A 20843-nucleotide genomic window follows, 5' to 3' on the forward strand; every position below is an offset into this window, starting at 1 on the left:
GAAGTTACTTCAGTATCTTACCTTGTGTGCATGTTAATAATAACAAAAAAGCAAGTCGCATGTTCGTCTATATTTAGGATCTATTTTATTTCCAAGTAGCAAGTATTGATGCAGGTGATATAACGTGAAATTCCAATAATATGAACAGTAAACTTTAATCTGAAAAGGACATATTATAGTAAATAAAATGTTAAAAAATATAATATAAATATATACTAAAAAATAATATTTCTCCATGTCACTGTAATAAATCATCGAAAACGGCATATACACTGACTGAAATAAAATTTGTGGCTGGCTCCTTCATATCATTTAAAAGATTCGAGTTTTGAATCATTGTTTCCCTCCTTGTATGACTTATCACTACGGTGATCATTCAGTTTATAAATAACTTTCAGCATTTATCAATTTTGTTACATACAAAATAATGTAGCATCTTAGGCTACAATAGCCAATATTTTACCATTAAAAGTGAATATATTGTTGCGCCTACAGCAGGGTATCATACACTGAGATTTTAGCACTTCTTCTGTTCAGCAATGTTACAACTTCAACTGTTGACTGTACGAACTACAATCATGAATGTTACGTCAACAACGTATTCAATATAGGGTTTGTCCAAATAAAAGTTAACAAAGAATTGGCAAATAAGCACGTGATCACGTAAAGCAAAATCTTTTGTCGATAAAAATGATCTCAACAAGTACGTTAAAAATAAGTATAGTCACTGTATATGTGACCGTACTATAACTCATAAACGTTGCATCCACCAAAGCTGTACTTTTATAGCTTCTAAAGTCCAGCGGAAACCCATCATTCAGTTTTTATTTGCTAAAATGGGATACGCGTTACTTATCTACTATAATAATATATTTACCACGTGTATACACTCATATAATACGCTCATCCTATGACTACATGCACAAAGCAATTGGGTGCGTTATCAGTTTTCGGTTCTTATAAAATGACGTACGTTCGTGCGCAACTTCCGAATAATATTGTCGGTGATTAAGCGCCGATGTATTTTTGTGAACTTAGTAAACCAAGAAAAAATATGATGTTTTTTAAAAGCCACAGGAGGGAGCTCGCGTGATATATTTTGTTAAAACAAAATTGCTACCCACAACGACTCTGTCCCTCGCTCGTAGTTTTAAAAAATTCTCCCAAAAATATAACTAATGCGGTTTGGAATGAAAGTCTAATTTGAATGATAAATTAGGCATATCTTATCGTAACAAAATTAATTTATAAACTTGATCCAAAAGGATTTCAATGACTGCAGTGCGCTATATCTAAGACAGATAGGGCATACACAATGCTTAATGTAAGCAATGTGAATGACAGATCTTTGCCAGAGTGATTTTGCATCATACAAAAGCAATATTTGATGTGCTTAAATTACAATAAAATATAACCCGGAAAATATATCGTGAAGTACCTAGGAGAAATCAATGTTAAATAATATTTAATATTTAAAAGCTTGCAGTAAAACTCAATTATAAAAAGCCCATTTGCGTCAAAACCGTTGATCTGTCTGTAAATTAATTGAAAGCATTAATTTCAGGTTATATTTCATTGAAAAGTTGAAATGCATCTGATGCTTTATGAAATGTTGGCAACCTTGGTTTGCTACATTGTATGCTACATCGCTAAATCTCTCTTTTATGATATGAATTTATTAATATATTTATTTTGAAATATATTAACGTTTAGGCCTTTTTTGCCATTACAATAACGGCAAAATAACAATCTATCCAACTCAAGCAAAAAAATTACCAGGAGTAAAAACACTTAAAATTCAAATTAATCCAATCGACCCCACGCGGTTTTATGCATTATTGATGACAATTCAATGTTATTTTTATCGTAAGCCTGCTAAAACAGTCGAAAGCGATCCGGTCTGTACCGATCATTTGTACCTTAAACATCTAAATATTGGAAACCTCAGCAAAATGCTTAGGCCTATGACGTGGTTTTGAGGTTGCTGAGAACTTTTTGTAGTAATCAAAACTATTGCGTTATTATTGATAATTCGAATTAAATAAAGGTACTTTTTACCGATTTTAATGCAACTTTTTCGCATTTTATCAAACATGGAAAATCAAGTATCGGAGCGGCGGTTCTTCTACTCTTCCTCAGGCTCGGAATTTTTTCACCAACATGCCGAAATACATTTCTGGAAAATAATTCTTTTATATATTGACAGAATGCAACTGCGTTAGACAGCGAAAACAAACTTAATGAAAATCGTATTTTGAGGGCAGCGACGCGGAATTAATTCCGTCTTTCGAGGAGTCCCGCAACAATACGGGTTGTCTTACGTGTCAGCGAAAGCCGTAAGCTCGGGCTGCGCTCCCGACGGCTGGTTATTGATTTCTTCACGGTGAATCTTTGTCTTTCACACCAAATACCGCTGCGCTCATTTGCTGCTCGCCCGTGCCGATTTACCCGTTGAAGACAGTTGTGAATGGCAGGTTGGTCTCTGAACTGGGTGATGATGATTTCGCCACAAATATACAAAACGGGGTCGTTATATGAGGGGACTATGCTAGTTTGTTTTTAACTTGTCTAGAAAAAAGTTAATTTATAGTGTATACAGTATACAGAACAGCTACAAAGTTTATTTATGATGTGACATCGTGAATTTTGACCTAACTCAGTTTCGCCAGAAGAATGGTTAGCAAGTCTAGTGCGAGATCAAAACTAAGATATCAAAACAAGGAAATAGATCTAAGATACGAATTGCGGTTAGTGCGTTTACCCAAAAGTAGCAAAAGTTGTTTTGGGCAAACCTACAACGAGTACTCGGGGCGGCATTCCGTGCTAAATTGGTTGGAATCAGGTTCTAATACTGAATAAGTAACATTAAAGTATTTACAAACAACTATCATACCCACCTTGGATAATAGGACGAGAAGCCACTGTTCGACAAGTGCCAGCCGAGGGAGGGCCATAAAAAGCTTTTAGGCTCTCGAATCCTATTGTAAATTTGCTGATAGGTATTCTAAACTACACTCATACATGTTTGTGTACGTGTATGTTTGTTCATTTTTAGTTGCTTTGCCATGGTATAAAGTTAGCAGCTTTGCCAAAGTGTATATAAGGTAGTTTGAAGTTTTCGATAACTTGACCTTTCAGAACGTGAATGTGAATCTCAAGTAGAGTTGCGGTACAATCAGCGATATTCTGTGTACTGTGTGTATAACACATATCAAACTAACATCAGGCAACATTCTACTCAAAACATAAACTTTGAGGTGTTTGGGTTAATACTCTTTTCATTGGTGACTTTTTTTTAGAAATGGTATGCTGAGATTTGAATTTTGCAATGAAACGTGCCTAACTGACTGTTGCCTAACCCAGAATTCTCAAATCCAATTTATCTAGGAAGCTGTGTTTCAAATTAACGGTTCGCAGTATATATATATATGTACTGTTCCAGTTTATTCACTGGCGGTCGTTATGAGAGAACACCTTTCATCTTATATATAAAAAAGGCATAAAAGTGGAGTAATGAACACTTTTGGCAAATTTTAAACTAAATTACTTTCATATGATGTAGCTTACAAATGGATGTTATCGCACGCAACCCCATCTAACTACCAATCAAGAAAAATGTTGAGGAAGTTGATCAATCCTACAAACTACAAACGCGATTTCTTTGAATGACGATACTTTAATTTTTTTATTTATTTATAATATTTTAATTAATCAGATTATCTCTTGCGTTTTTGCACCCGTTTACCCCGAAAGGACATTTACTAGATTTGCGAGTAGTTCAAAATTCATTCTCTGCTTTAGTGTGTGATTGTCAACAAAAATACTACTTCAAAAACGTTTTTTCACGGATCTCCGTGTTTAAACTTCCCTCCCTCATACTGTTTCCGCGCGGTGTTTCAAAAAAATTGGTATATATTATTTGGATTATAATATATATTGGGGGGCAAATTGCTAAAGTGAATATATGAAGTGGGATTCGTGCTATGTTGTGGGTTAGGACAGATATAGTGATCTGGCAGTAGGTCATAGTATTCATATGACGTAAGGTTTATACACTTAGAATACATAATTTCAAGGCACCCCTGTTTCCCTGATATCCGCTGAGTTGGAGTCCCTCGTCACTACTGACATCGCCATAGCGCCATCAGTTGGTACAGCACCTGCGAGTCAATGGTTATATATTTTCTCGTAGTTGCGTGCTCGATAAATATGGTTTAATGTTTCTAAATTTTGATATCTGTATGCCCGGAAGACATCATCCACCTCGAATCAAGATTTCTCTCAGAGCATCTAACATATTCTTTCTGTTGGGGTTGTATAGGAAAATTATTTGGTAACACAGTAACTGTGAAGAGGGTGGTGGTATTATTTCTCAGTTATTAAAACTAAATAATCCCTTACATATACATTGATTTTAATAATGTGATTGATGCAAATACCTTTTTTCTGACAGCATATATATGAACAGTTTCAAAATCCTGATGTTTAAAAAAGTTCGAGAGTAATCCACGGAAATTGATTTTATTTTCATTACACCACAATCTCCCACAATTCCCCCTTAACTCACACAAAGAGGATTTTTAATCATAGCCTTTATAGTAACGTACTCATTGCCTCTGTATATAGTGTTAAAGGGTATAAAACAACAATTTATTTTCAAGATACCACGATAAATGATTATTTTGTCACGAAATTAATGAAGAGTTTTCGCAAAAATCAACAAAAGCTGGATATTTACGCCATGACTGATCCTAATTCTTGTCAAAACGGAAAGACATATGATTTAGATAGGTATTCGGAGCCTCGTGTTGTCCGTCACAACAGAATTTATCCCAAAGTTTCTGCAAAGGATCCATGTGGAACAATGCCGATTAGAAACAGTTATCCCCCGGTTTCAACGGAACTTAAACCAATGAGAAAATCTTGCATTCCTTTATGCAATATTGAGAGTAGTTCGGGGGCTTCATCTCATGCCAATTACACATGGAAAGAACCATCTCCTTGTACTATTGTAAGTGAATATCCTTCTAGTCAATACGATCATAAGTCGGAACTACTGAATAGAGATGATAATCGAATAAAAATTGACATTCATTCGGGAGATACTGGACTTCCGCCATATTTTGCAATAAAAGACAATCAGGCCCATTCTGAATGGAGTTCTTACAGTCCAGTGTCAAGATTGCGTTGTACGAACGAAAATTTGTCGTTACTTCATCGATTTCATTCGATTAATACAAGCTTTGAAAGTACTGATAGAAACAGCGTATATGATCCATCGGATTTGGCTAATACAATAGAAGAAAGTATTATCGACGAAAGTTGTATTCAAAATGACGGAACAATCAATGCCGTCGGAGGTATTCCGCGTAACAGATCAAGGCCAGACGTGGCGACCAGGCATGTCGTCGTGACAAGACCGAAACGGAGATCGAAGAATTACTATCGGAGGAAACGGGCAAATAAGGTAGCATTTACGTTATTCTGATTAATCACGAACTATAATTTTAAGTTAGCGATGGTACCGACACAAACACCCATACATAAAATCTAATACACTAATGAAAATCCAAATCGCATGGACACGAAATTGAGCGATGGCACTCTAGTCTAAGACTACAGATAAATCTGAAAACGAGATAGCGATAGGAGACCGCCGACTTATCGATCTAGCGGCGTGTATCCTTCGCTCCCACTCAATAAGCTTCCGGTCCGAGATATGATGAATGCGCATACAAAATTTGGCGCAGATTCAACCTCGCTTTCGTGAGATATCGCGTAACATACGAAAGTGTCAAACAGACAGACATAAATACCTATCAACATACTTACCGATCGAGATCGATAAGTAACAAATTAACAAGAAAATGCAAGTCGACGATTAAATTGGACGGACCGTTGCAGCAGTCAATGTTTTAGTCTTTATTTCTATATATTATAAAAACAAAGAGATGAAATTATTTAAAAATTTATTTATGCAAATCACAACCAAGGTAAAGAAAAATACAATATGCATGCAAAAAAATCACACAATAGCAAACACTATTTCTCGAATTTTTTTAATATATGTCTACATATTTTGTCTCATAATATATACTTTACTGTGACACACAGGTAAAAAATTCAAATCCTAAGTTTTATAAATGGGATTTTGACAGTACACAGTGGCCGCAGAAAGTCATGATATCAACTGCTAAAAGTAAAATTTAATACACAACAGTCTTGCCAAAGTTTTTTTAGAATTTGTAAATATTGAAAATCATACAAGTTATATATTCGTATTTTTTCGAGAAAAGAGTCCAGCTGGAATTTCAGAAAAAGCATAAAAACATCACTCACATGATCATATTAAATCATATTACTTTCGCCTACAATATGATGACCATTTTTGATTAAATTTCGTTTTTCTTCGTATGAAAATGAACGTTTGGTAATTTCAAAATGGAACGCAGTTTGTGCATTCATAAAGTACTAATTACAACAATAAAAATATCAATTTCGATCTCTAGATTCCTAAAGAATAAAATTTGTTTTAAACTATCTAATATATTTTTCAGTTTTGCCTGATAAACTTTGCTGATGCCAATGCAAGCATAAATTCTTTGTAAAATCGATACAAGTTTGATTAGGCTGCGTCCAATTTCATTTAGGCTGTCTGTCTCGCCCAAGAATTGACTTTTGGAAAAAGGTTGAATGTAACTTGTATTTTGCAAACGTGATGTTATCAATCTTATTTTTTATTCTGATAAAAAAGCTCAGGCCTTTCTCAATGATTATAATTTAAAGTAAAGTATGTGGAAGGAGAGCAGAATTTGTCACTATAGGGATCGACCTTGCTTTCTGCGGTTCCGCTATATAGATTCCTATTCCTTCCTACAGTAATCTCAATGCTACGGTTCACGGGGATAAGCTGAACGAATGAATTTACTTCTAGATATGCTTTACGCTATGCAAACATTTTACAAAAAATCTCAAATGTAATCTCAGTATTGTGACATCCTATAATATGAACAAAACCGTGTCCGGAAAATTCGCCGCATAGGGTTATTGTTGGGGTATGCTCTTAAATAACGAACCTTGTTTAAATAAAAATGTATTTCAAAAACATAACTGTTTTTATCACAAATACTTGCTTTACAGCAAAATGCTCTTGCGGCGATATTTCCTATGCGGCAAAATTTCATGCGGCGAGATTTCCCACGGCGAATTTTCCTAAAACCGAACAAAACACGTTTCAATGCACATGCATTGTGTAGACGGTTACTGTAGTCTGGCGTAGTCCGGCAGTTCGGTATAGTTCAAACATAGAAACGTGATGATAAGATCCATATCGCAGCCTTACTATTTATTGTAGCGCTACACTATTAAATGCCTATTAATTAATCTTCTAACAATATATATATAAAAAAATGAGTCGGGTAGGACTATATGAGCATGCCAACTGAAAGGCCGAGAGCATTAGTCACGAACTGCAAACCAAGCGGACATGCAATCCTCTATTATCTCATTGTGTATGGATTGTCTGTTTGGTAAACCATTAGAATAGTTTAACTCGTCGTCGTTATCGATCGTTTTCTCCATGCCTTATGTTCAAAACAAATTTTGCATAACTTACATCCTGTATAGCGAAGCCTATCGTCCACGTTGGCCTGCTTGGTTCACGTGCTTTTGGGGATTCTACCGGTATATCGGCAAGCGTATACTTTGTGTATATTTAAGTTATGTTTCATTAATCATAACCAATTTATTCAGACCTAGGTTCTTGAGGATGACGTCGCATCTCAAGAATATTTATTCGTATATATACATTGTCAAGTCCAAGTTTCATAGGGACGAAAACTCACAAAAAAGTGACAAAAACGGCGTAATTACAAACCCTACAGGCGAAAACCACTTTATACAAGTTTAAGTGAAAACTTATTTCAAAGCAAATTGAGTTCAGCTACTGACTTGAAAAATTGGAACAAAAGATCAATTTACAAATATGTGTAAACAAAAGTAGCTACTGTAAAACCCCTAACAGTTGTTTCTTGCTCAGTTGTTCAAAATGCAATGTGCAGCATATCAAAGGAAAAATAGCTAAAAAGGAACTGTGGTCTGGTAAAGGGATGTTTCCCCTAGCATCGATTTCCATGTTCATTTCCGTAATAATGACCATTCAGCAATAAAGTAAATAGTGACGTAACAACTGCATTTGGTGCAGACGCTCAGACACTCAATTCGCTCAGTTATTCAAGCATGGTTGTAAACCTTGTCACGTCAATTTTCAGTTGTGTTTCCCGCAAATGGAGGTGAATCAAATAACTTAAATCTCACTATGTCTCCCAAGGAGCTTTAGATTAATTCAAAAGTCAAAAATTAGTTCCCCAAACGCTGCGATGGAATAGGCTAAAATGAGTTCAACTTGTTGCATTATATATATATATAATGACTGAGCAGTAATGTCGTCAAAAATAAGCAATAGTTATCAGCACCTGAAAGCGGCGCATGGTTAAATGTTTTGAACACGTAAACCAGTTTGTATAAATTCGTAAAACATTCTCAAAATGAGTATCCGAAATTTTGCAATAGTAACGTATAGGGAGAACCTGAGTTGCACATATTTTTTACAATCTTCAACAGAACATTGGGTCAAATTTCAGAATATGTAAATTTTTTAACGCTTCCGGCCCACTTAGACTGTTATAATAAGTATATTTGGAAGAAATTCATGTTTACATATAAATTAGGTAAAAACGTAATCGTGCTACTCATATATATCATAGAGGAAGAGCGTGAATTTAAATATATATATATATAAACATGTTATTTTCAGCTATTAAACTTGAGTCAGAAAATCGATGCCGAAACTCAGATTCCAGATTAAATACTATTCTGAATGGGAGTTCCGCCGATTTATGCTTTGCATGTAGGCCAGTTTTTCGAGCGAGATAGTGCGTGAATGAATGATACAATATTCGCTAATTAAGACTTCCTATGAAATCTTTGAAAATTTTATTTGTTCACGAACGCTAGTTAAATCCCTCAAATTTTAATTGATGTTGCAATATCAATAAACATGATAAAATGCGTATTCAGTGACTCTCTTACGCCTCCCTAACTCAATGAAAATCGTTACCATAAGCTGTATGACCCCATTTCTCATCATTTATTAAGCGGATGGCTTACATTAAGATCATTTTTTGGATTCAGGCTTGGTCTTATTTTCGAGGAAGCACAGTATTACAAGCTTGCGTGATGAAAACAATAAAATCGGTTAAAAATCCCACAATGCCGATATATATGTATACTTTTGCTGTATAAATACAGGTAAAAATTGGCAGCGGCACAATCATAATGGTTCGGGGTATTATCTGCAGTAAATAAACTCGTGGTATCTTCAGTTTTCATACATATTCTTAGTGATTACAACATATGCTGCTGATATATATCAAAGAAGAATTGTATTGTTGCAAAGAGAATTCTTTATTACGGTGGTATACGTATTTAAATAGGTGCCAAGTCAGTGATTAATTATAATGGCTAGATTCCAAAGTTTTGTGTGCGCATTTATGTTTTAATATTCAGGATCGGGGCTACGACCCTTCTTAACGTCAAACTGATCGATTTTTGCACGGAAGCCAATATTCAATATTTAGCGCCTGGTTCAAAATAATTATCAAGTAATAAATATTCAGACTAAACAACGTCTTGAAAATATATTTAGTTTTAACAGAACATCAATAAAATAAATGAATTTATTAAGAAAAACTCAGTTTTTTAAAAAAACATTCTCCTTGACTGATCAACATAGAAATAAATAAAAATAAAATAAGTTCGTCGATAAGAACATAAAAAGCAAGCTTGATTCGAACTCTAATTTTTGATTTTTGTAGTTTAACTAAACGCCACCAGAGCAATATTTAATTGTCATAACTTAAAATAAGACCTAGTCGATTGCGCGAAATTTTCCAGAGGAGAATCATTTTGAAATATTCTATATTTAGCAGTTTTTTTTAAATAAACACGTGTTATTTATAAGTAAATGGATATCGGTTTGCATATTTTGTATATTTGTAATTCGTAATTCTCTACTTTGTAATTTTGTTTTTGATGAATGAAGATAAAAGACATCCCCCCAAATTAAGCCCTAGTGTTATTTTTCGAAAGAAAATTGAAATAAGAGCATGTCTTGTTTTATTTTTGGGGAAACACAGTAGCAAATTAGCATTAATTAATCTGTCAAGACTCCTCTTTTGTTCAGTGGTGATTGGAACAACTCAACAACGTTTCAACCAATCAAATTACGTAAATTATTGTCGTACGTTCCGGCACTGCAAAGTTTTAAATGCATTTATCGTCCTGCACTCCATAGGCATGTGACACAGGGTCGTCGGTAGAAATTTAAATATATCTTAGTTTTTTATTAATACCGTATCAACCACGGACTATATAAATACTGTGGTTAAACCGAGCAAAGTATATCTATCTAATACTTGGTATGAGGTGTGATTAAATTTTACTGTGTGTGTAGTTTATCCTACGACTTTATACGATTTTTCCATCTTGTGGTGGGCGCTTAGGGACTGCTTGACCTCGAGGGAAAAGCGGGAGAAAAGTTTTATAGAATCAGTCAAATTATATTTGCACGTCTGGGCTTTGCAACGCGAAGTCTTGTATCGCGGCATTTCCATCCCATTTAACGATTTTCTGTTGCGTCCTGTAGGCTAATGAGGTCCATAATAGAGCACAGTGCCGTATTATAATAAATTTACCTATTATTTTTTGTAGAGGATTTTTCTATCGATTAGTTCTCTATGGGACTAATTAATTATCCTTATTCTATGCTTTGCGCCGATGGATCCGTATACATCTAATGCAGGGATGCTGTAGCAAGAGCGAAGATAACTATCCTACGTGATTCAAGAGTCTTGCTGCACAATAACACTAATGTATTTCTGTAGCATTTCGTCTGAACAATGTCAGACTTTCTCAGACAAATAGTATTCAACTACTTCTGGTAGAGTTCAACTACCTTGGTTAGAGGAAACGTTACAAAAATATATTTGTGTTAGTGTGCAGCAAGACTCTTGAATCACTTAGAATTCGTTTTTTTTTTGTTTTTGTTTTTTTCAAAGCGAAATTGGGATGTCCAAAAAAAGCAAATTTAAAATTACTGACTCGGGAAAAGTTGTCATTTTATTCCAATTTGGTTGCTTTCAGCTGAGAAATCAGTATTTGAAGTAGATTTTGCAAGCAATGTAAAATCTGTTCTATATCACATCTTTTGCAAACTATATGCATTTACATTATTTGAAATTGAACTCAACTGCAATACAGAATTGTAAAAAGGGCAATGCCTTCTGTATTGGTGGAGAAAAATAAAAATCGTGTGCTGTACTGACTGTATATAAAATCTATTTATTTTAACCTTGTATAACGAGTCTGAGGAGTTGATTCTATTAAAATCAAATTAGAATTTAAAAGCTTAATGCATGTAAATCAAGCACTTTTCAATCATGTTCATATTCGCCAAGCGCCGATTTTTAAATGGAATAATCAATCAACTACGGTAAATCCATAGGTTGAAGAATAACTTTTTGTGGTTAGACTAACTTTTAAGAATCGATGCGCTGTAACATAATGACTGTCATTCACATGAGCGAGATTTTGTGTCTTCTCACATCAGATTTTGCATAAGTTTCGAACAAATATAATCTACTCAATTTACGAGGTTGTTAATTTACCAACTCACAGGAAATTCATTCTAGATTAACCGACTTTTATTCACTTATTTCAGTATCTAATGTAAGTAGATAAATCTTTCTTTTCAAGGGCTTGTAAAAAAGATCACAAAATTACAGTTTGGGAAGGAGGCCATGGCGACTCGGGGATGTCCAAAACGAAACGAGTATTCGAATACATTCGAAATTGGTTTTATTCGATTTTGTAAATTCTTGATTTTAGAAATAGTTTAGAATATTTTCATTTGAAAATGTCTTTTTAATCATTCATTATTTTATTATAGACAAAAAATTTGTTATCTTCTGATAGAATAAAATGAAAAATACTAATTAGAACAATGTTTATCTCAATTATTCTGCCAACTTTGCCAACTAACTTTGATATCTAAGAATTTACAAATGTATTAAAGAATTTCTGTTGTGTAGCATACCCATTTCAGAATATATTCGATATTCCATATTAAAATGTATTCAAAATACTAAATTATTCGGTTTTGACCATCCCTACCCTAACAAAAACGTTTCAGGGGTGAAAGAAAGATCGGTTTTCTACATTGAATGGAAATATTCATGAACGATGCTTCTGAATTAAATTTTGAATGCGGTAGTGCACGTTTAAAATTGATATTTCTCCCTAATTTATGTCTCCTTTCTGTGAGTCACCATAACTTTCCTCGATTCCGCTAGGGAATAAAATGATTTCACTTATTTGACTTGTTTGTGAGGTCTGGTTGTCACTGATAACGGTCAAAATTTTTTGGTGTACAAAATCAGGAAGATTGTCTATAGGGAAATCAATAAATGCAACGTCGTCAAGCAAGAAATATATTTTCACACAATTCACAAAAATTTTATGATATCGTGAAAGGCTCAACTTCGAATAGCTTTAACCTATATGAAAGTATTGTATTTTCTTTCTTTGATAGATTGTGGAAGTTTTTCTTCATCCAAGCGAGCAATTTTTTTCCCAGAAAAAGAAGGTTCTATTTTGTCCTGGACAGTAAAAAATGAAGGCTTAAAAATTCAGTGTATACCCTATTTTTTCTCGTCATTTATTAATGTACAGAATTTACAAAAAAAAAATCAATAGCCAAAAATTTTCACTAATTTATAAAAAATACCATCGGTTTTCTATTCAGAGAGATGTTTATTAAAAACTTGCTTTTGATTAAAACAAGATCTGAGACCCTTAAACCAATTCTGTCAGAATTATATCTCAGTTATGTATTTCAGGAATTGCAAATCTTTCTCGGTAAAACATCTTTAATGAAAAAGTAATTTTATAAGATTAGACATGCTAATGGCCAAGAACACTATTCGATTGGGTGTAGCGCATTATTGATTTTCCATTTTTATCCTATCTCTGTCACTCAGTTACATAATTCGCATCTATTTTATGACGTCATACTACACTGTTTTCGTGCGCTGGTTTACCTGAATATTGTCAGAAAACATGACCAAACGGAAGTATTGGCCTTTTGAAAAGTCACCCATGGCGTTTGATAAATGTCGACTGATGTTCATGCAGGTGGGCTACGAAAACTACGAAAAATTCTTAAAATAGATATCTGGCAATTTCAGTACTAAGAAATAACGTAAGTAATTCTTGTGATATCTGAAAAAACGCTTTTACGAACAATGATTTTCTTCGGGTATTATACAATGTATACAAAATCAAGACCAACAACAAAATGCATGCAATAATCGATTTTTCTAACAACAACAATTAAAACCTACACAACAACAATTAAGCAAAATTTTCGATATGTATACGTTCCCAAACATAAAAAAATCGAGAATGGGATATGCGAGAAAGTCTCTTGATCATTGCGCAAAAAAGTCGATTATCGGTAGGATTATCGAACACTATTCTATGATGGTGACAACCCCCAGTGACGTAAGAAGGCAAGGATTTTGTGGATATTTTTAGTACGTGTGGAATTACGCATTGATTCCAGATTAAATTCCTTTTTCTAAACCTGCTAAGCGTTGAACATAGTAAAGATGTTTTTATATATTGGTATTTTCTAGTTAATAGAAAGCAGAACAATCGGATCTGATTTGGTGACAAAATTAGGAATTTAACAGTTGAGAGTATTTCACAGATAACAGAAAACTTGCACGAGTAGATGAAAAAGATAAAAAAAAATGCAAAATACATTACTGCCCTTTTTATGACTATGTTCCACACCTGTCCCAATTGTATGAAGATTTCTTTATACGTATTCTCCTACCGTATGCCAGAGTATCATATCTATTCTAATCCTGAGCATCGCCTGATTCCCCGTTCATATGCTTACTTGTTCCACCATATGTTCCTGACGTAACTCAGAGCAGTGGAATAAATGGGAAAAGTAGGACATGACATATTTGAGACACCAGTCATATTGGTACATTTTTCGATATATTTTATAACATAAGAATAGTCTACTCTAAAACCAAAGAACAGTTTGGCCGTCGTCCTTCTGTTCACTTTCCAGTACTAGTAGTGGGGATGTTTTCGATGATAACTTTGGCGAAAGCGCGTCCTTTAGTTTCATGCATTTGCCATTGCTTCCAATTTTGTTATATATCTAAATAGATATAATTTTCAATATTACTACAATTTCCCATCAGAATAGCCAGTTTTACGGAGAGTCGTGAATGTAATTAACTGAATTAGAGATTGGATTTTTAAGAATCAATTTTATCTGAACCAAGACGGAAATCTACAATCAACTACAGTGGTCACTATTTTCAATCAATACTTTTCTTCGCCGGCAATCGCGCAAGGCGGATATTTTTACAGCCAAAAGCCGTACCGTTTTTACAGTCGTAGAAGTTTGCAACTACTCCTTGTAGTTCTATTCTTGTTATGGTAGTTGGATAGGGATTCGTACGCTTTAGCGCAACAGAAGGTAGTTGAAAATATCTTACTCACTGCCTACGTCATCTTTTCATAAAATTGTATGTGGAGTGGTCGAGGCTAAACGAACCCATTAGAAACACCTTCGGGAATAGTAAATAAACATTAGATAGATCTAAAATACCCAACAATGATAAATTTTAAATATCTGTTGTTGAAAATAAAAATGTGTGTTCCTTTTTTAAATCGTATGCTGTAGCTCAATTTTGACAAATTCCTCGACGAAAAAATATTTTTACATATATATATCTACCCACATTTTTTAATTCGTATGCCAACGATTAATATTGTAGCATTCGTTTTAAAAACAATACATCTGGGAAAGATTACGTGCATTCTAAAAAGCATTTTTGGCACATAAAATTTTAATATTTTTAGTATGTATACAGTCCGTATGTGTATTTGAGTGACGCTAGAATGACCATTTGGCCGATTTAAGCATGTTTGTGCTTGAATATATAGTTAAATTTCACATGAAAGGTAGTTCTATACTGACCTTTTCTTCAGACAGGATGGAAGATCAAATTATTGAATAAAGTAATTTTCCAGGTATTTTGTTCGTCATCATTTCAATACAGGTCGGAGCATTATTATTACATGCCATGCTGGGTTTACCTCAGATAGCGTTCTCCTTTCAATGTCATTATGTTAATATAGATTTTTCCATGCTCATGAGTAATCAATTGACTTTTAGAGCAAAGATTGAATCATGGCTGACTTTACTTCTAGAAAATTAGTTGCATATACATATATTTTTCATTGAATCTAGAAACAATATATTGTTGCAACGATGTACGATAACGAGAGTACTGCAATAACGAACATATCTGAGACGAGTCATCACAAACTTACTCCATTTATGATTATCCATGTTTAGTACCAACTAGGAACTTTGTTCAATTGAATTTCCATTGTGCCAAGCAAGGGCGCGATGTTTCAATAATGCAAATTTGAACTGTTTTGGGAATTTTTTTGTATTCCTTTAAATTTGAATATCGATGTTCTGACGGGAAGGGTGTCTGAACTCGTCAAGTACATTATCCGAAATCAGCTTACGGAAATTAATAACATATATATTAAAATGATATAGTTTTACAATAAATTATATTCAAATTTCTGATAAATTGATTCGAAATAATGTAGAAGTAGATAAAGTAGATTTTCATCTTACTTTAATTATACTGTGACTACTACTTCTTCGAAAATATGTGAATGCGTTCTTTCCAATCTGGAACTCTGTCAACGATAATAACAAGCTGATTCAAAAACAGTCGGACTTCTTCAGACATTCATGATTCCACTATATTTTACTACTAATTGACCAACAACTACTAATTAGGTTGAATTATGTATGTCTGAGGAAGTCTGACTTAAAATATTTTTGTGTTAGTGTGCGGCTAAGGCTCTTGTTCACTTAAATTAGTCACCTTCAATCTTACTTCAGCATCCTTGTTTGTTTTACGCATATGTATCCACCGACACAAAAGCATAGAAGAAGGATAGGTAGTTAGTCTCGCAGAAACCAAATTAATAGCACACTTTACTAAGAGTCATTTTTAATTTATACTGTTTATATTTTAGATCCGCAAACTCAAAACAAGGACGATTACAGAGAACCCAAGCCTTATTTCTGACAATTTATTTATTGCAATGGTATCAACGCTCTTCTGTTTTCTACCACTCGGCATAGTAGCACTTTACTACACATGGAAGGTAATCAAGTATTTATTTTTTCAATTGGAAGAAACGTTGGTGGATCTGACTATACCAAACTAGATGACCACAAGCTTATATTTGATATTTGTTTCATCGCAGTCATTTCCATCGAATAACGAAACAAAAAATTATATATAAAATCAGAAGAAATAGTTTTTCTTAATTAAATGATATTAAATAGATGAAATGTGTAATTTTCTTTTTTTTCTAATAATACCGTGTTTCCCTAAAAATAAGACCTAGACTGAATTTTAAAAATGATTTTAATAAAAGCTCTCCGCTTAAAATAAGACCTAGTATTTTACGCGAATTATTTTTTGACCTAGTAGATAGCAAGAAATCTCACCTGCGCGTATTAAATGATTGATAATCTATGTTTTGCAGGTATTTTGACTAAAAACGTGTTATTTATAAGTAAATGGATATCGGTTTGCATATTTCGTATATTTGAAAATCTCGTAATTCTCAACTTTATAATTTTGTTTTTGATAAATGAAAATGTAAGACATTTCCCGAAAATAAGCCCTAGTGTATTTTTTCGGAAGAAAATTGAAATAAGACCCTGTCTTATTTTCGGGAAAGCACGGTAAGCGGTATCTGAATAAGTATTGAAAATCCTCAATTTTTGTATCAAACGAAATATTTAATTACTTTATTATTGTCGCGGTTGAATTTATTGTGTTTGATTTAAATGCTAACAATATTCTTGCATTCAACGGTTATGTACTTCAGTTTTTGAAAAAAAATTGTGAAGGATATATTACGTGTGTTGTAAAATTGATTGCTCGAATAGAATGTTGATGCACTTAAAATATAAGACTATAAAATTTATCTGATAGCTAAGTTTTTGTGTGTTTTGGTGGATTTTGAACTCACGTTGGCAGAATTACCCTCTTCGTTCAATTTAATGTGGTGGAAAATCTCATGCGATAATATCTAATCTAATTACGAGTCTTTTTAATTAAGCGACCGATCATCCGTGCCTTGAATTTATCAAAGAATCATTTTCAATTAACAACAACGACATGATAACATTCAGTATGCATAGCTTGGGTTAAAGTTTTATACCAGGTCCATACATTATCGGCGGATACTTGTCAAAATAGTATGAAAAAGGGACGTATCTGATATTTTAAAAAACATAGCTAACATATTTTCGTTTCAATTATGGTAATTAAATTTTCCAGGTGCAGAAGTCGCTGTCAGAAAATAAGATCGACGATGCCAGACTTTATTCATTAAAAGGAAGGAAATTCGCCAACACCGGTATCATGATGGGAATAACGGGTCTCGCCCTGGTAGTTCTGATTTTATTAGTCAAAGACAACGTGCCGTATTCATCATTGGAATACGATTATTATTTGCCAGATGTAGCAGTGTGATCTAATATTGATTTAAAAAAAACGCAGTGAATTCACAAAAAACCTCGCTGTAATATTAGTATCATACAAAATCCTATTTAAAAGCTTGCTCTAGTTATTTCACCAGTATTTGGTATTACTTTCATAACGTGTTCTGTTTATGCCGTAAATCATTTTGCCATTAGGGTAAGTTAAGAAAGTATTTGAAATTAAATTTATTGAATCTGTAACATGATTGGTTGTATATCACAATTGATAAAAATAGAAATATATTATGTTGATTATCTATCGCAAATTACCCCGCCTAGACTGCTGAATTCTATTGTGTGTCACTTTTGACTGCAGTGAAAATGAGCGTTGTCTAAATATTTGTCAGGGTATCAATAAGAGTCAAGACGGTTATGTTTTGAAAATTTGGGTAACCCAAATAGAAATTTATTTGTAACAAAACTTGTGAATTTCATTTCTTATATTTATTTTATAAATCAACTATTTTTAAGCGCTTTAGCGACACAGTTTGTTTAATGACTTTACTGCACAACTGTGGTTGAAATTACGAAAGTAATTAGATAATTTATTGATGATTAAATCCGAGCCGAAGTGAAATTTCTATTTTGTTCAATTGAATGACCGGAAATAAATTTTGTTTGTCATTTATTAAAACAAATGATTTTTGATTATTTTGATTAATGGTTTTCTGGAAAAATCGATATTGAAGTCTCCCATAGGTATACTCGTCGAATACTATTAGAACTATGCAGTATTGTTTCTGATATTTTGCGATGCGAGCACATGCAGCCAGAGGGGATTAGTTCCAAATAGCCTGCCTTTTCCCTTTTGCTGAATTGCAAAATAACATAGATTCTTAGTAAATATAACAAGAGCTGAAAAGGTAAACCAATTTTTGAAGTCAAGACAACGAAGAAATTTTTCAGAAATTGGAAAATGATAGCAGCGAATTTGTAGTGTTTATAGTAGAGAAAACCATGGAATTGCTCGGCGGCATCGGTTATCTGAACAAGCAGGAAATCACTGCAACCTCAAAAGAATCCAGATTTAGACTGTTTCCGCAAAAACACCTTTCAAGTTCAACATTTTTTAAATAGATTTAATTGCGAAATAATGCCAGTTTCCACTCGTTTACCCAATTCTGATTCAAAAGCTCACCTAATCAGCAAAGGTTGGCCAAACTCACTGTACCACCACGTCTTATTTTTTGATTTAGGATTTTTATAACAAACTTTACAAATATACTGGCACATTCATCTTTTTATTCATTCAAAAACATTTAAATAGTGATTTTTACATACAGCATTGCACTTGATTGTGTAGCTGCGCAAAATATCGAACTGTTGTGTCTTGGGCAGTGCCTAAATGTAGATTGGGATCATATGCCTAATCATATTCGTGAGTGTTCCGCTACAATCGTGACCGGACAAAACGACGTCGACCTTACTTAAAATATCTACAAACAACAACACGCTTTTGCTGGCATAGAAATGTAAAATAAATCTCGGATAGAAAACTATTTATCACCAAATAAAGTGCACTACAGCATTCATGTGAATCTGTACGATAGGCTGTAGTTAAATTCAACAAAAGAGCGATGCTCAGATATATGGACACGAAAGCCAAAACGAAGTAGCACGGGCATGCCATCTGCCACAGTAGACTACCAGTACCGCATCTTTCCGATTTCGCCTGACCACGAGATAGAAGCGAATGCGGAACCGCCACAAGGTTCGCAATCCCATAGAGCAGGGGTGTGCAAAAAGCGGCCCGCGGGTTAAATGCGGCCCACGAGGACAAATTGTGCGGCCCGCGGAGAAGTGCCAATTTTGAATGGTGTGCGGCAAGCTAAATTAATTTTTAATTTAGTTTGATCTGGTTCCCTTTGCGTTGCGAAGCTTATATTCGAGTCCAATTTATTATCTATGCCTATGACGTTACAACGTCCCCACAGCGAAGCGAACAACGCGATCCACAAGGAAGCTGTCCCTTGCCGAGCAGCGAACAATTGAAAGAAAAATGCGGAGCAGACGCTAATGAATTTGTAAAAACGGACAATTGAAGATTAGGCTACTGGAAAGCAGTTTGAAAAAATGTAATATTAAGAGATACAAAAGCTAAATGAGTTTTGGTTCCAGCCTTCCAAAGTATTTGGAATGAATCTTGGCGTATTATACCGAGAACATCTCAACTAAGATAACTTTCCACATTTGAAAAAAGTCATGGCTTCAAATATGGCACTTTTCGGTTACATATCTTTATTTTAAATGGGCGTCATATCAAATTGCTAGCACTTCCATTTAAGCAAATTTGAATAAAAGTAGTCAGGAAAAGAATCCAGCAGCAAATTTCTCACCGAATTCGTTTAAAATGGGTGTGACATTATAATTGGATTACAGTTTTAAGATATTTATGCGTTTTCTGTAAAGACCCCTTATGATGACAACATGAGATCAATAACAAAAAAAACTATTTTGTGCCTGCAACTAATATAAAGCCTATGTTAAATGAAGGTGCGGCCCGCGGTTTTGCCCAGTTATTGATATTTGGCCCGCCTGCGAAAAAGGTTGCACACCCCTGCCATAGAGTTCACGGAAATTTAAAAAAAAAAAAAGTAATAGTCTCTAGCGTAGAATACACTACCGAAAATTTTAAAGCAATTGGTCCTGTAGTTAATTAGAATTAATTTTTTCACAACAAGAAGAAGGAAAAATACTAATAAGATGGTCAACAACAACATAATAACAAAAACGATCCATAGGTCCATTTCGTGTCCAATAATCATTGACGATGCATGAAGTTCGAAATGAAAGCGAGTGACATCAAGTCACCATTTGCTATTGTTTCTAGCGAAATTTAAATGCGCGCCATGAGACGCCGGCAAGATGTAAACCCAGTGCTGCTATTGTCGTTGAAGCATCAGTGCACAACCTAACGGAAATGTGAAACTAGTATAATCACATATTTTTGTTGTGGAGAACTACTATTTAAAAACAAGCAAACACTGTCTACTCATCCTATCAACACCAGAATAGCAGGCCCCAAATTTCGAGTCGAAAATTTTGGTATTACATTATCCTATAACTTAAGTAAAATCATACTGCTGTGTAATGATTATTCATTATTGAA

At 34.0% G+C, this 20843-nt stretch overlaps 2 protein-coding genes across 2 annotated transcripts in view; one reads left to right on the forward strand and one right to left on the reverse strand.

The window, feature by feature from the left end:
- LOC120344178 (uncharacterized) overlaps positions 1-159 on the reverse strand; it is a 3724-nt gene extending 3565 nt beyond the window's left edge. The window contains exon 1 of the mRNA XM_039413688.2: positions 22-159. Within this exon, the coding sequence (XP_039269622.2) occupies positions 22-61 (40 nt within the window). The 5' untranslated portion in view covers positions 62-159. The remainder of the gene's footprint in view (positions 1-21) is intronic.
- A 4315-nt stretch (positions 160-4474) lies between these two features.
- LOC120347267 (uncharacterized) lies at positions 4475-18355 on the forward strand. Its single transcript, XM_078117939.1, has 3 exons — positions 4475-5467; positions 16210-16341; positions 17532-18355. The coding sequence occupies exons 1-3, from the start codon at positions 4697-4699 to the stop codon at positions 17724-17726; spliced, it is 1098 nt and encodes a 365-aa protein (XP_077974065.1). The 5' UTR covers positions 4475-4696; the 3' UTR covers positions 17727-18355.
- Positions 18356-20843: the final 2488 nt, after the last annotated feature.

Source organism: Styela clava, chromosome 11 (assembly GCF_964204865.1).
Source record: "Styela clava chromosome 11, kaStyClav1.hap1.2, whole genome shotgun sequence".
Taxonomy (NCBI): domain Eukaryota; kingdom Metazoa; phylum Chordata; class Ascidiacea; order Stolidobranchia; family Styelidae; genus Styela; species Styela clava.